The sequence below is a fragment of the Cupressus sempervirens genome, chromosome 1 (assembly GCF_028749045.1).
Source record: "Cupressus sempervirens isolate cs-2001-9-10 chromosome 1, ASM2874904v1, whole genome shotgun sequence".
Lineage (NCBI taxonomy): Eukaryota > Viridiplantae > Streptophyta > Pinopsida > Cupressales > Cupressaceae > Cupressus > Cupressus sempervirens.
The window spans coordinates 771,110,234-771,127,452 of record NC_143118.1 but is presented as its reverse complement, the minus strand read 5'-3'; the positions used below and the strand labels follow the sequence as shown (position 1 = coordinate 771,127,452).

The window sequence follows — 17,219 nt, the reverse complement described above, 5'->3', positions numbered from 1 at the left end:
AACAAGCAATCTACTTGGTTACATCAGTGCTACTATTTCCAGCTAATTTTGCAAGATTTTTAACCCTACGGAGGCCAATGGTCAGTGTGCATAATTAATGCATTCTTCAAGAAAAATCTCTCCTCAATAAATGCAGCTAAAGAGTTAGGAAGTTTAATTTAATAACAGAATTCTGGAACACTCAAGACATGAGTCTTGTTCACAGATAAGAGTGAGAAAGTTTTTTTCATAAATCATTCTTCATTTGGATGCATATTAATCACAACATTATTATTTTCAGTTTGACTTTTGTTAGGGTTTGCCTAAGGTTTTAAGGGTTGTGAAGAAAATATTAAGGCATGGCTCTTGTGCTATCTTCAACTTAGAAAGTTTAAATTGGTCCATGGTTCCAATTTTGTTGCCTCTTGTGACTACAGGAGTGAAAGACAAAGATAGACAGAAGTTTTGAAATCTACTTGAAATGAGGATCATTTCAATCAGATGTGATAGAACACGATAGTCTTTGAGTTTAGGTATGGCTGGTTCTGTAATTTTATGTTGTCCCCCAATTTATTGTTAAATCATTGAATAGAATCACCCAAAATTATTTTTCCATGCATGAATTGAATAGATGACTACACTCTGGACTAGAATAATTAGGTGATTTTTACATAAAGATGGTCCCCGTGGGAACCTTCTTTGATTGGGTTTATGCCATGTTATCATTTATGGTTTTACTAGATGTGATATCTTGTTAGAATTGTGAGTGGTCTAGCAATGTCTATTGCAGCCAGTATGGGTATTGTGGAAACACAACAGATTACTGTGGAGAAGGTTGCAGGGAAGGTCCTTGTACTACTAAGAGTTCTAATTCTTCCTTGGGGGAATTTAATATTCTCAATGACACCAAAACTAGAGATCTCTTGAACATTATTCTCTCTTGTGCCTTGGAAAGCTGTGAGGGTAAGGATTTCTATACATTTAAAGTACATGAGGGGAGAGTACCAGTAATTAGAATAGTAGTAGTGACAATAGTAGCAATTTTTTCCTCATTCCACTACATAAGAGACCTGGAAGGAGGTTTGCAGCAACGGCTATGTATTTTCTATGGCTCTCTCTGGTAAACTATTGATTATCAATTCTTTGCATTTATCTTTCTTACTATTTCTATTGCCCCTAATGCACTGTTCTTTGAGTAATTTGCAAGAAATGAGTACGGAATTGTGTTTGTAAGATGCATTTCAGGATTATTTGTGCTTGATGTTAGGAAGAAGGGAATTATATTTGGGTTTGAACATAGAGCTCGTAGGAATATCATTAATGCAACGAAAAGAAATGACTTGTAAAAACTAAATTAAAAACTTAAAGAGTACGCTTAATTCTCTCAACTCTCAAGGTAGGTGGGTTTTCTTTGTGCAGTAAACATATTATCTATTGGTACATTATGGTGCAAGTAGCTTCTTTGTAGGATTTTTTTATTTTGTAAATGTTTATCCTACATTTTTTTCTTGATCTTCTCTGACTATGTTGGGTTAAAAGGTTTTGAGTTGAAGTCTTAGATCTTACACTGTCATTTTTGACTTGTTCATGTCTAATTTCTTTACAATTGTATGAAACTCAGGGTTATGAATTAATCAATGCCAGCAAAGCATAAATTAAAGAAATTAAATAATTTATTTTGATCCCTATCACAATTATTGTTTTCTTTTCCTAGCCTAAAATAACTCAACATATTTTAAATTTGAGTCCATTATAAAAGACCAATCAAGCGTTCAACTCACTATTTACCTAACATTTTGACTATATTCTAATTATACAACCGCAAGTACTAGACGCTATGCGTCTTTGTTAGAATATAATTGTATGGATGTTACTATCTTCAATTTTTTTGTTCCTCTTATACATTTGTTATATGAAATTAAAAATATGAATGCAACTAATGTTTTTTTTTTCTTACATGCCTTTCATGTCGTATTAAATGCTTGACATTACCTTATATATACTTTCAGCTTTTGTCACTATCAGCGTACCCCTTGCTCCTTCGGTTGCAAGTGCTAATTTATAAAGTGTGATTGATGTTTGAAAAACAAGACCTTAAAATAGTTTGTCTCTTAGGGTTCATTGAAGTCCCTTGAAATTCAATAATCCAGTGGTGGCATGAGTGAATTAGGACAGCTTCTATCATGAACAAGTGTGTGCAGTCATGTCGATCAATGGATTCACGATCCAGTAACGTACATTTGACTTCAACACAAAGTGCGCATGTCGGCAAAACTTCCGGGCACTGCCGGCGGCCATACAGCTTGCCGTGAAAATTTCCCGGCGACCGGAGAAACCATCGCTTTCAACTCACGCCCGGCGCATGCGATGCACGGCATTGACCGTAAGACTTAGCTTGACCCCACATTTAACCCGGGCTGAAATTAAACCTTCACCTTGGTTAAACTAGGGTTGTACAGTCCTTTGAAAATTTCTTCCCATAATTGCATCCAGAAAGGTCTGTGAATGGATTTTTGAGCGAAAGGTGTGTTACGGATCGGGTCAAGGGTTCGAATTTCGAATTGCGGTGAAAACGGCATAAATTTCTGGTCACGCAGGTTTTTTCAAACGATTCTTTTCCTCAATTTTTAGTTTTGACCAGCGAGCAGAACGCTCAGTAAAGGCGGCGGAAATATATGAGGTGTTCGCCTATCTATGGTTTTCGCACCAATTTTAACGAGGAAAAATTGAAGGATTTATTTTCTTTTTTGAAGAAATAAATTTTGTACGAATAATTGCGCTGCTCGATTCATGCATCGTAGTGTGTGAAGTCGTTTTTAGGCGGCTTGAAGAAATGCTATACGTGTTTGTGGCATTACGGATGTTCAAAGCTAAATTTTCTGGAAATTTACGGTTCGTTTTGAGCATTTCGTCTTTTCCCCTACCTCCCACTTTCTCTGTTAGTTCTCAATGAATACGATTATCCGTCAAGGAAAATTACAGCTTTACAAAGGCCAGAAAAATAATTGTCGATGCTGTTCCACCGAAATTTTCTGAGAATTTATGGTTCGTCTTTTGCATCTAATTTCGGTTTTTTGTGTTAAAGAGATTTTTCCTGGAAAACTCCGGATTAAATTTTCCCTGTCACTTTAGTTGTTAAAGTTATGGGTTCCGAAAGATTAAGGTTCGTTTTGTATGTAGTGTCTATTTTGTTTTTGTAGGCTTTTTTTCTTTTCTAACTGAGAATTACTTATGTCTGTTCGTTTCAGCTACGTGAGCTCTCAATTTTACGAGAATATCAGGTTCTTTTCTTCCATATGCTGCCTTAATTTGTTTTTAGAGAATTTACAAAAGAACAAATTACTTGTTTATGTGCTATAGCTTGTGAAAGCCCAATTTTCCTAGAATTTTCGGGCGGTTCATGCATTTACTCTTTGTATTATTTGTGTCAAAACAGTTATCCCCAAAAACGGCTCATTTCCTGAACATTCTGCCCATTCTACTCCTTTTACGGTTCGTTTTGGGCTTGAAATTTTCCTTACTTAGCAAAGAAACTCTTTCAGTTTTTTCATATATAAAGAAAGTTGCACAGCAGGTATTTTAAGCTAGCTTTACCGAAGCTTTGTTACATTAATGGTTTCAGTTTGCATAGTTTGGGCTTTAAAAACCTTGAAGCAATGATTTGAACGGTCCAATCTACGTTTACAATTTCTTTTCAGTGCTCTGTATATCGTTATATGGTTTTGAAAATTTTGGTGCACAGAAATGTGTTTCACTGCTTTGTTGCATGAGTCCAGTTTATATATCTTGGAAAGCTTTTGATTTAGGTATATAATCTCATTAGTTCATTCGTTTATTTAGCGGTTTCAACTTTCGTGTCATATTTTACAGATACTGTCCGTGAAATTAATATTGTTTCTTTCTCAACAGTTTGGAAGAGTCCGGATATTTAGTACAGATGTTGTAAGACTTATTTTCGTTCAACCTGCACAAATATTTTGAACAGTGAATATTTGAACTTGGAAGGCCTCGCCTGCTTTGAATTTATGCCTTTATCTGATAATTTTGGTTTTCGGATTCTTTTATTGAAAAGTGGACGGTTCATTTCTAACAGTAAATTTAAAAAAAAAGGAATTGACCCTTTAATAATGAAGTTTTGTGTTGCCTTTACCGTTTTCTTACCCGCAAAGCAGTATCTCCCGACTCTAGGTGAGAGATTGTATCATTATTTTTAGCTTGACTTGCAGGATCTTGCAAATAAATAATCTGCTAGTATCTCATAGGAATATGCTAATAATTTTGATGAAAGTATCATCACGCTTTTCTAAAAAAATATGAACTCTTTCAGTGTTAACTTAGAAATTATAACCATTTCATTCTCCTCTTTTTTGTTGCCAAGTCTTGGATAACAAAAGCGAAAAGGTTGCAGTTCCACAGATGGGAAACTTGTGTTTTGAAAATGAATTTGCAATTTCACAAAAGGAAAATTGTACATCATAAAAAATAAGAGCAAAATGCTTGTGCCTGATGTGAAAATGTTTGTCTTACTTGTAAAATGTAAATAGGTAGCGAAATCAATCTTGGAATTTGGCAAGATACTTTCTTTCATTCAACTTTGTAGTTACTTTTAAGTTGAGCTGGATATTTCAACCTTTATTGGTTTAAAACATACCACTGCCTCTATTGGATGAATTTACCATGCTTGAAGTTTTGCAGTTTCTCAAAATTACAAGTTTGCATTTGCATGCAGATGTGTACGTCCCAATTTTATGTTCCCTACAGGAATTCTGTTGCAGGCTCTTGCACATCTAGGGCTGATAGTTTTTAATCCCCATTTGACAATTATGGTGAAATTTGGTTTGTCTTTACAGGATGATGGAAAACCTATATAAATCCCTCGAGGATATGTTTGTTCAAGGTAGAAATTCCTGGTCAGGTCATTATCTTACTTTTCAGGTTGACTGTTCAGAAAAAATATTGTACATGAGTATTAATTCATTACAGTTGCCGCAATTGAGAAGTTTTATGCGGGTCATGTGAAAAAAATTTGATTTTTGAACTGTTGAGATATAGGGCTCAAGGGCAAGCCTATACTTGGTAAGTTAGCAAAGTCTAAGCGCAGTTGTGGAGAAATTCCCCAAGTTGGGTTTTACACCAGTAGGAAGTTGGGTTGTGCACCTAATTGCTAAAGGAAATGCGTAAGCCCTGTAAACAGTAAAATCCCAGTAGTTTCACATGTTCAACCCTGCAAGAGGGTTTCTTATACCTGGTTAGGAGTGGGCTCTAAGTCTACTGAATGTTAGTTGGGTATAAAATAGATAAGGAAGCTATTTTTGTATTCCATGGAAGAGAGTGTCATGGGTGAGGAAGATGCAGCTGGGGATGGTAACAGAGATTGTCAGTATCCTAAGAAATTTTGGAGATCTGCTTCATGGTCCTCCTCATGTTCTGCACGTCTAACACTAGAACCTGTAAACTGTAGTAATATACATCCATCTGGGCAGATTGCAGAAAGGACATCAACTGCATTGCAAGGGCCCTGCATCCCTCTCACTCCCCGGTCACAGCAGACTATCAAGGCCAGGTCATGTCTACCACCTTTGCAGCCTCTTTCAATCACAAGAAGGTTTTTGGAAGAATGGCCTGAAGCAGGATCGGATGACATTGGAGAATGGCCATATTGTTCAACACCTAGGGGTAAAAAAGATTCTGGTAAGCTACTAAATGGTCCAGACATCACGATTGACTTGGGATCAGTTCAAAGGAATGTTGAGCCAACAGAGTTAAAGCAAAAAAGGGATAGAATTGCATTCTTTGATAAGGAATGTTCAAGGGTTGCTGAGCATGTCTATCTGGGCAGTGATGCAGTTGCTAAAAACAGAGAGGTTCTCCGTCAGAATGGTATAACACATGTGTTAAATTGTGTCGGTTTTGTTTGTCCAGAGTATTTTAAACCAGATCTAGTGTACAAGACACTGTGGTTGCAAGACAGCCCTTGTGAAGATATCACAAGCATACTATATGATGTGTTTGATTACTTTGAGGAAGTAAGAGAACAGGAAGGGAGAGTGTTTGTGCATTGTTGCCAAGGAGTTTCTCGATCAACCTCCCTGGTAATTGCATATCTCATGTGGAGAAAAGGTCAGAGCTTTGAAGATGCTTTTCAGTATGTTAAAGCAGCCCGAGGTATCACAAATCCTAACATTGGCTTTGCTAGCCAGTTATCACAGTGCCAGAAGAGAGTACATGCCGCACCAATGAGTCCAAGCTCTTTGCTAAGGATGTACAGAATGGCCCCTCATTCTTCATATGCACCCCTACATTTGGTTCCAAAATCAATCAACACTCCTGGTCCAGATGCATTGGATTCTAGAGGTGCTTTTATTATACAAATACCTTCTGCAATCTATGTCTGGATAGGAAACAGTTGCAATCCTTTCATGAAAAGGATGGCTGAGGTTGCTGCTTCGCAAGTTGTAAAATACGAGAGAGCTCAGGGTGCAATAGTCTTTGTAAATGAAGGGCATGAAAATAGTGAGTTCTTAGATGCTCTTTCAAAAGCCCCTCATTTATTAGATGACCATGATAAATCAGAGAGTACTACATCAGAAGATAATTTACAAGGATTTTGTTCTGGTAAAGATCAGGTTGATGCAACACATGGAGTCAGTGTTGGAGACAAGAGGGTAGAATCATATGATATAGATTTTGAGCTCTTTGGAAGAGCAATAGCAGGAGGTGTTGTTCCTCCATTTTCATTCCCAGGAACAGAAATTGAAACACATCTGCCAGCAAGAGAAACTGGCTGGGATAAGTTGCGGCGCAAATTTGGTTCTGGCAGTGTGAAGGAGCTTGTTACAGCGTCCAATACAATAGGTGATACAGCTGCTTCAGAATTGGATGGACAAAATGATGACAAAGCTTCTCATGGAGATAGAGAACTGTTGTCACCAGGTCCCATAAAACCTTCATTATCTCCCTGTCTTTCTCCTATGTCAACATTTTCAGATTCTAGAATTAATTCAAAGTCTCCATCACCATCACCTTCACTTTCCCCTTACCCTTCACCATCTAGTCTTTCATTTACTCTATCACCAAGTTCTTCGGCCTGGTCCCCATTTTCGTCATCTCAGTCACCATCTCCTGTCTCAAATTTATGGGAACCATCTGTCAGAAGTAGAACCATCACACCCTCTGAGATTATTGCAAAGCCAGTGTCATCTCAAGCCAAGGGTCCTCAGTTCTCTTTAGCACAACGCAGAGGAAACAATTCACCATCTTTAGATATACCAGCATTAATCAAGGTTTCAAGTAGTATACGAATAGGACCTTGGATTTCTTCTGATATCCCTCAAGAAAAAGGCAACAAGGCAATTGTGTCAGATTTTCAATTTAAAGTATTTGATGAAATTTCTCATGATTCAAATGGAGAGAAACAAGAGAAAAATCTGGAAGATCATGAACCTACTGAAATCAAAGATGTTTGTCATGATGAAAAATACAGGGGGCAGAAGCAGTTTCAGAATTCAACCATCCAAGCTTCATTACCTGAAAAAGATTTCTATGATTCTTCCTCAGAATGTGGGTCATCCTGTATATCAAGATGGGAAAAGAAGAATGTCCATAAGTGCACGAGTCCTGTATTGTACAAGTTGCCCAATATGGAAATGTTTGATGTCTTTAATGCAAATGATCTTGATCATAGAGCACTGTTCATTTTACTGGCACCAAGAAAGACATGTGAAGATATGAAGTTTTCTACTGTACTGTATCTGTGGGTTGGTTCTGATTTGGTTTTGGACAGCAGATTAGATAGAACTCTGACAATAGAGAGAGACTGGGACAAAGTTGGTCATGACTTCCTCAAGCAAATGGGTCTCTCACTGGATATTCCTATCAGGGTATGCATTGGTATTTCATAATTTACATGATGATAATAAATGGGTATCCACATTTTTTTTCTGTTGTTGCTTCTATTAAATAGGTTTGTGGTCCTTTCATGAGAAATAAAATTGCCACCAAACCATCAGGGAGGCTGTCCTTCCACCTACATAAAAATTATGAAGTAGTCATATAAATAATTACATAAATAGGTGGCTATCAAGCAATTATCAAAATTGGATCATAAAGAAAACAGCAAATAGCTATTATATAATCAACAAGAAGAAAAATGGTGATTTTTATCTTTTGCAATAATCTTAAGCCTAAGGCTATATCTAATAAGATCATGTATGAAGGGTCATTGCTACTCTCAAAATTTTATGATCTGGTCTGGTGTATACCAGCTTGAGAAATATAATTTTTAAAACAATTCCTCCCAATTTAGAACCAAGGAAGATTCATTTGGTATCAACAAATTACTCAGTAAACAGTAACATCTCAGAATGTATTAAGTTCGCTTACTTAATCAGCTCAACATCCATTAAATATTCAGGAACAAGACAAAGTGTATGTAATAAGCATATCTTTCTCAGACTAACAGAAGAATACAGATCAAATTACATGAATTTCTACCATCCAGAAAGCTTTTTCAGAGGCTTTGAAAGTAATGATATTTGTTTATCAACAGCATTTAGTAATATTCATACTCCAAATAGAATATCAAAGAATCATAAAGATGTAATCTACAGCAACTGTAAAAAAATAATTGCGAATAGCCACTTAAGATCTCTTAAATTATATTCAGATCTTACAGAAGCTTTTCAAAGTGCTTGAGCAAGCTTGAGCGGGAAGCAGATAATGAGCTCCTGGAAGTGGAACTTATGGTTCAGATATCAATAGACTGTTCTCACACCAGCTGGTACCCATAACATGTCAGCTTCCTTAATAAGCAGGATATGAGTGCCACTGTCAGCAGTGTTTATCTTCCTTGTGCATACAACAAAACCATCTGTGCTGTACAGGAAAGGTGGAGTGTGCTTGCCACTGTAGGATTAGTTTGCCACTTTTGACTTTGTGTTGTACCCTGTCTGGTGTAGGGCTATGTTCTACCACCAATCCGATATCCAAGTTTGTGTCTGAATATCAGGAGCATTCTTGCAATGCCAAAACACTGGAAAATACTTCGATGCCTTGATCAACAACGCATGCCTACACATATATAGGCTCACGTCTGGCAAGTCGGCAAGAATAAACTGACCAAAAAGAAAAACAGCATGACTTAAAATAAAGATTAAAAATAAGAATAGTATGTTGGTCCACAAGCGATTTATTAAAATGAATAATAATTACATTTATTTATAATTTATAATTGCAATAATTATTTGACTGGCAAAGAAACAGGTTCATCATAGTACCATTCCAAATTGCTTGACCTAGGTTGGAATGTTAAAAATCTCCACCACCTTCCATGTTGTATCGTCAAAGTGAAGTCCTTTCCAGTTCTCCAAATGCTTAAGAACGGCCTTGTTTCTTAACCTCTTCTCTTTGACATCCAGTACTGTGTCAAGTTTGAAGATCAATTTTCCCTCTTGGAGTTAGGTTGTTCTTGTGTAGGAGTGACTTGCTATCAAAGGGCCTTCTTAAGGCACAGAACATGAAATGTATTGTGAATTTTTTTGTCAAATGGAAATTCCAGCTCAAAGCTACTGCACCAACCTTCCTTACAATCTTATAGGGTTTATAAAAATGAGGTTTAAACTTCTCAGCTCCGCCCCCTTTGATAGAGGGATTTCCTATAGCATTGTAACCAGTGTTCGATGGGTACGTGCCCCCTAAACCTGAGGTTCCCAGGTATGGGGATGTTCTTGGGATGTGGGGATGACGCCCCCAAGTTTCCAACGGTGGTGCCCAAAAACTTTAGTCGCTGCCAAGGTTGGGAGGATGTCCAGATGTTCCTAGGGTGCTGAGGAGGACGCCCAAGTGTCCCTCAAGTGTTCCAGGGAGGCCTGGGCGCCTCCTGCAGTGGCAGCTTATCATTGCTGTGTCAAAAGTTTTCGAAGTATAAACTCGCTGTTTGGAGGGCAGAAATTTTTATATAAAATATAGCATTTAAGTATCTTATACTTTATAAGTTATATTTTATAGAAATACTGTCGGGATGTTTCAGAGTGGTTTTAGATCGCTTGGTGTTAAATGGAGGTTTGAGATTTTCAAAAATTCCAGACTTGTCCAAAATTTAGGAATCAACAATCCTCCCTCAATGTTTATCTTCCACAACTTTTCTTGAGTTTCCAAGATAAATTCAATTTTGAAACAAGGATTTTCCGAGGATTCTAATTTATTTCAGCACAAGTATCTTGACTCGAACTCCACATCCTTTACTAGCTTTGCCCAGCTCTCACTCATATCCCTGACTAACTTGACTACCTAGCGAGCCAAAGTTACTCAAACTCATTTGTAAGACTCAAGACTTGAAAACTACCACTAAACTAAGACTTCTTGGGACAATTACCCCATTGAACGAAGAAATTTGCTACACTCCGGGGTATTGAGTATTCTAATTTCTAATTAGTAATTGGATTATGTTCATTGTTCAATGTTCAAGTATTTACTATTTAGTATTTAGTATTTGGCATTTGCAATTTACCATTTTACTTCTTAATAAAATTGTCTTATACATCTTTTCATAACTAGCTTTTCAAGTACCATATGCATAGAATGTAGTATTATATACCACTCCCCTCCACTCCAAAACAAATAAAATAAATAAATAAATGTATAAACTAAAAAAAACAAAATTTGAGGCCCTTTGTCCCCCTGACCTGGATACCTGTTCCTGATGGTGGTGTAATTGTAGTTGTAACCCCAAAGGTTAATTTGGCAAGTGTCAGCAAATAGCTTTTGCTGATTTTGGGATTGCTGCAAATTTTTCTTGAAGACTTCCAAAATATCCTTATTTTTCTGTACCACATCCTTTCCACAAAGCACTGTACTATCAGCCGAAATCAAATCCATAAATGAAGTAGCATCATTAGTGGAGTTTGTAGCTGCAATATAAATCTTTATCTCTGGGCTTTAATTCTGTTATAGTCAACTTCAGCTGAAAAGGATGTCTATGATAATTGCAAGGTCACTGGGAGACGGGGAGACTTTGAGGTCTCCGGTACTAGAATGACAATTTTTCAAAAATAGGAGATGGGGTACTTGGAGACGGCAATTTTTTTTTTAATAGTTTAAAGAGTCTAATACTAAATACAAAATAGTGATATTGTAAAACTAAAAGACTAAAGTAAATAATAATAGTAATGTCACATTAATATAGAGTCAAATATTTCAGAACTCATATAATCGCATTACTATATCTCTCAGTCATACTTGTTTTCCAAATATTGCATATGATCATTATCATATCAGATTGATAATCTCTGAGATTATTATTACATATTCAAATTTTAAATTCAAAAAAGTATAGTTTCATGCAAAATTGCCGATATGAAAACAAAAATGAACAAACTTAGTGCAATAAAAAAAAACCAGAAATCTATCTACTACTAGTATGTTGATGGTACTGTCATCTACTCCTCAAGGTTGTGATCATCCATCTCAAGGTCTTCGGCTATCATGCTCTCCAAAAAATCATTTAAATTGTCATTGGTCTTAATTTTTGCAGTAAAAAAATTTAAAATGAGGGCTAAAATACATAAAATAATTTAATATTATATTTTACATTTATTTTTATCTGGAGACTCTGTGGATACCTCAATTTTTGGATTAGGAGATTGGGAGATTTCAGGGGACTTTGTCATGAAGTCTCCAACCTTTTTTGAGGTCTCTGGAAATGCGATAAGTCTCTGAGACGTGTCTCTGTCTCCTAGACATGTCTTTTATGGGGGAGATAGGTCTCACCGTAACCATGGATAATTGTAATAAATGCTAGAGGCATTCTACAATGGCAGAAAGGTTGGGTGTGATGTCATGAGTGTGTTAATTTTAACAATAATTTTTTTATCTTAAATTTGACAACCATCTACATGTCAAAATTTCAATATTTATTATAAACATAATATACTTTTAAAAATAATTTAATATTTACTAAAATTTTAAGTTTATAGTCAAAAAATTTAGCAATAAAAATAAAACCTTAAGTCAATATTAAAAAACAAATATAAATATTTTTTGAGAGGGTGCTTTCTTTCCTCTGCGGCGTGGGAAGAACTTTTGGGTTCTGGTGAGTCGGGTTTTTGGTGTTTAGCTTGGAGATTAAGTATTTTAGTCCGAGCATGGGGCATTCGGAAGCCCTTGGGGCTCAGATTTTGACTGAGGATCTGGATATGGCTGATACATCTTTTCAAATGCAAGGAGGGGCTAAAGGCCAGATGGACAATAACACATCTGGAGAGAACGTGGCTTCATCAAAAGGTTCTATCCGAATTAAGAAGATGAATGGGTGTTTGGAGAGATCTGATGATCGACCAGTGTTGGTTATTCAATTGGAGCAAGTTTTAGAAGATGTGGAATATTGGGGCAAGCATGCACTCATATGCAAGTTCTTGGGTCTCCGACTCCCTCTACCTGTGCTGGAATCATGGGCGCATCGGACTTGGAATCCAGAAGGGGATATGGAAATTCTACTGGCGGCTAACAATTATTTTATGGTTATTTTCTCATGCATGTCGGACAAGAACAAAGTATTCGAAGGAGGCCCATACTTCTTTAACCAAGTTGGGTTATTCATCAAACCTTGGCACACTGGATTCAATTCTGCTGAGGAGACCCCGTCTCGGGTCCCTGTGTGGATTCGGCTTCCACGTCTGCCACTGAAATTTTGGAGAGAGGATATTCTTCATACGATATCTCTTCTGCTTGGGAACCCAATTGGGTCTGCCACCCAAACACAGGTTCGAAAGGTAATTTCATATGCACGAATATGTGTGGAGGTTGATCTTACTAATCCGCTACCTGATTCTGTGGAAATTTGCTTAGGTCATTGTTCATGGATTCAGCAGTTGGACTATGAGACTCTACCCTTTAGGTGTAGGATTTGTTGTGAGTATGGGCACTTGCAACGCAAATGCCCCCGAAATAAATTTTCTCAATCATCAACAACCACGATGCCGACCCCTAAGGATGACAAGGGTAAAACCCCTATGCCAGCTGGTCCCTCTGGGGATAAGGAGGGTTTTATTCCAGTGAAGCCGCACAATAAAGGAAAGGGGCAGAAGAGAACTTGGACGAATAGAGAAGGTGATGACACCTTCAACAGGTTTAATGTGCTAGAGACCTTGACACAAGATGAAGGTTTACCTATTGTGACATCTCTAGGTGATGGCTCTTTTTTGGAACCCCAGCTAGAGGAAGTTGAGAATCTAGTCCAAATTCCTGAGGAAATACAAGGCCAGTCAGTTGGTGCAGATGAATTGGTTCAGAAGTTAGGTTGTGATACTCTTGGTGGTTCACATCCCCGTGACGGTCCAAATATCATAGCCTCTACCCATCCTGGCAAAAAAGGAGTGACCGACAACACAAAAGGCTCCAAAGCTACATCCGTATTGGGCTTACAGCAAAAGCCCTTTAAAAAGGGAACCTCAGAGAAATCTGCTAAGAGTGGAAGGAAAACGGATCAAGAGAAAGTTAAGATGATGCGTGAGACGTTGGTTGAAGCGGGGTTTGTGAAGCCCATTGACTCCCACTTCGCGCAATCTTCTAAATGATTGTTATTTCATGGAATGTTAGGGGGTTGAACAGTATCCCTAGACAAAAGGCTGTTCGTAGATTGATTGATTCTCACTCTCTAGATGTTTTTTTCATTCAGGAAACTAAACTTTCAGTTGACGAATTGAATAGTTGTGGGCCAAAGTTATGGCCCCATGGTAGCTGGCAGGCAGTAGGAGCTCAAGAGAGCTCAGGCGGTCTTGCTCGTCTTTGGAATCCTAAGAAGGTGACTCCCCTGTGGTGGATTGCGAGCAGATCCTCCATCTCTTTTATGGCTTCTCACTTTGAGACAGGTGACAAGTGCTTGTTTTCCAATATTTATGCTCCTATTGATTTAGTTGGCAAATCTCTTATGTGGTCACATATTATATTTGTCCGATCTTTAGACCCTTTCCTTCCTTGGATTGTTGCTGGAGATTTTAATGCGGTTACTAATCTTGAGGAAAAGAGGGGCAGGATTTCTTGATTGGGTCCTTCTTCTAGTATGCTTAGAGACAATATTAGTTCTTTGAACCTTATTGATGTTAAACCTGCTTCTAGTATATTCACCTGAAATAACAGAAGAAGTGGGATGGAGGCTATCTCTGAAAGGCTTGATAGGTTCCTGGTATCTTGTTTTTGGATGAATTTTAGATGGGCCACCAGTTCAGAAATTCTTGATTGGAGAGGCTCTGACCACTGGCCTATCAGGCTCTTTGTCTCTCCTTTCAAGACTTCTAAGAATCCCTCTTTCAAGTTTCAGCTGATGTGGTTGAGGGATCCTTCCCTTCAGAATCTCATGATAGCCTGGTGGTATGAGGGCAAGCCCCTTCACGGTACTTCCATGTACACCTTTGAGAAGAGGCTTCAGCATGTGAAATTCAGGCTGAAACAGTGGAATAAACAATGTTTTGGGAACCTTCAAGAGCATTTAAGAAGAGCCCAGGCTAGGCTGGACAGTGTCACTCGCCAGATCAGAGACCATGGAATGATTCCTGATTTAATGTCTGAAGAATCCTCAGCTCTGAGGGAGATTGAAGAATGGAAGCTTCGTGAGGAAATATTCCAGAAACAAAAGTCTCGGGTGGATTGGTTGCAAGAAGGAGATAGAAACACTGCTTTCTTCCACAACACTGTTAAAGCTCGTAGGTTTGGAAATTCCATTACTTCTCTTGTTTCTTCTTCTGGAGATCATCTCTCTTCCAGGGAGGCAATTTCTTTAGAGGCCACTAATTACTTCTCTCAGCTCTTCTCCAAGGAGGAACCTATTTCTTTGGTGGAGACAAGGGCTATTTTAGATTGCATTCCTCATCTTGTGTCTAGCAGTATGAATAGAGATCTGTTAAAACCTGTTAGGCTTGAAGAACTAGAGAAGGTGGTATTTGGTATGAAGAAAGGTAAAGCCCTAGGCCTAGATGGATTTCCCATTGAATTTTTCCAGGAGTTTTGGGAGATTATTAAATTTGATCTTCTAGAAGTTGTTCAAGAATCATATCAAAATAAACAAATGCTCAAATCCTTGAATGCTACTTTCCTGACTCTCATCCCCAAGATTGATGGAGCTAACAGTTTGGATCAATTCAGACCTATCGCTTTATGCAATGTCACGTACAAAATTATCACAAAATTAATTGCTGAAAGGCTTAAACCTTTTCTTGCCTCTTTGATTTCTGAGGAACAAGGAGGTTATGTTGGTGGTAGACAGATTCTTTATGGACTGGTTATTGCTTCGGAAGCTATTCATTCTATGGCCACATCCAAGGAAAAGGCTATGTTTATTAAGCTGGATTTGGCTAAAGCTTACGACCGAGTTAGTTGGGAGTTCCTTGGTCGTGTGCTTCTTGCTTTTGGATTTGATATGGAATGGGTGGATTGGGTTCTCAATTGTGTGAATTCCACATCCTTTTCAGTCCTTATTAATGGAGAACCTACTAATCTATTCTCTGCTTCTCGGGGGCTTTGGCAGGGGGATCCTATCTCTCCATATCTATTTATCATTATGGCAGAGGCTCTGGGCAGATTTATAAAATCTCAAGCAGAAAAGGGAGTTGTTCATGGCTGGAAGTGGCACAATGATTTTCCAGCATACACGCACCTCTAGTTTGTGGATGATATTGGATTGATGGGTTTGGCTACCATAAATGAAGCAAGGAACTTCAGAGCAATTTTGGATACTTATTTGAAAGCTTCTGGACAACAAATTAATGAAGGTAAATCATCTATTTATTTCTTTAATACTCCTCAGTCAATTCAGGTCAGGATTGCTAGAATTCTCAAGTTTCAGGTTACTTCCCTTCCTTTGATTTATCTTGGAGTTCCACTAGCTCTAGGTACTCAGCTGAAAGATTATTGGCAAGGTCTGTTGGACAAATTTCGTAGCAAGGTGAGTCACTCGACTCATAGATGGCTCTCCTCGGCTGGAAGAGTCACCCTCCTCAAGATTGTGATTTAGGCTCTTCCCATTTATAGGTGTCTGGTGCAAACTCCTCCCATTGGAGTTATGAAAGATTTTGATGCTTTGTCGCGACAATTCCTTTGGTCAAGCAATCTCCTCTCTTCCAAATGGAGCTTGGTCAAGTGGGACACTGTTTGCCTACCTAAGTTTGCGGGGGGATTAGGCCTTAAATGTATGGCTCTTGCTGTCAAGGCTCTGGCGGCTAAGTTATATTGGAGATGGTGCAAGAATCAAGATCGCGGTTGGGCTAAAATTCTGGCCCATAAGTATTTCCCAGGAGGGGATCTTCAGGATATTCCTAGACTGGAGCTGGATGGTAAGGGATCCTTTATTTGGGACACTCTTAAAGAGGTGCTCCTCTCATCAAGGACGACCTCTTCTGGATATGTAATGAGGGATCGAGTGTGTTATTCTGGCAAGACTCTTGGGATGGCTATCCTCCCATTCTCTCCAGCCATCCTCATCTTCAACCTCTATGTCTGATTTTTTCAGCTGCAGGATGGACCAAAGTTGTTCACTTCAAAACTATGAAGAGATATGGTTCGATGATTGTGGCTAGTTGGAAAGATCCTCAGGATTGGCCCCCGGGGGGCTCCTCGAAGATTCAAGTTGAGTTGGCCAATCTTCTCTCTCTTAGGCTGTGCAGTTCTTCTAAGGACAAAGATATCCTCGCTTGGGGTCCCAGCCCTAAAGGTATTTACAGTGTGGCCCAGGGGTATGCTCGGCTGGATAGTCAGTGTAATGAAATCCAAGAAATTCCCTGGTGGCGGAAGGTTTGGAATAGATTCTCATGGCCTAAATGTAATTTTTTTCTTTGGCTGGTTGCTCAAAAAAAGTGCCTTACTTGGGATAACCTCCAGAGAAGAGGATTTCAAGGTCCTTCGCTCTGTCCCCTCTGTAGGATGCAGGGAGAAGATCTTTCTCATTTATTCTTCTTATGCCCTCTCTCTAGAGAAATTTGGCATAAGTGGTGGAAGGCATGGTGTCATGGATGTATTCATGCTGAATCTCTTCTTGAGTTTTGGGATAGCCTAGGTAGACCCCCTTCGAAAACTTCATTCCTCCAGGTGGCCTGGGCTGCTGGACCTTCTTTCATTCTTTGGAATCTTTGGCTGGAGCGTAATCGTCGGATTTTTTGTAACTCCAGCCTGGGAGTCACTAAATTGTGGCAGGTGATCTTGAGCAGGCTTCAGGAAACCATCTATGCTAAATGTGATATGACGGAGCCAGTGGA

The 17,219-nt window shown here is 38.4% G+C and overlaps 1 protein-coding gene across 12 annotated transcripts in view; it reads left to right on the top strand.

Annotated features, from left to right (window-relative positions):
• Positions 1-2,456: 2,456 nt before the first annotated feature.
• LOC149580161 (protein-tyrosine-phosphatase MKP1-like) overlaps positions 2,457-17,219 on the top strand; it is a 43,255-nt gene continuing 28,492 nt past the window's right edge. For 5 of the 12 annotated variants that reach the window (XR_016353375.1, XR_016353381.1, XR_016353374.1 and 2 more), the window contains exons 1-3: positions 2,478-3,024; positions 3,228-3,260; positions 4,830-7,859. Coding sequence is in view for 3 of the 12 variants with exons in the window: in XM_089789797.1 (XP_089645923.1) it covers positions 5,301-7,859 (2,559 nt within the window). In the remaining 9 variants the exon portion in view is untranslated. Of the gene's footprint in view, positions 3,025-3,227; positions 3,261-3,415; positions 3,472-4,829; positions 7,860-17,219 lie in introns of all 12 variants that reach the window. The other 7 variants (XR_016353363.1, XM_089789809.1, XR_016353365.1 and 4 more) reach the window with 6 other exon arrangements.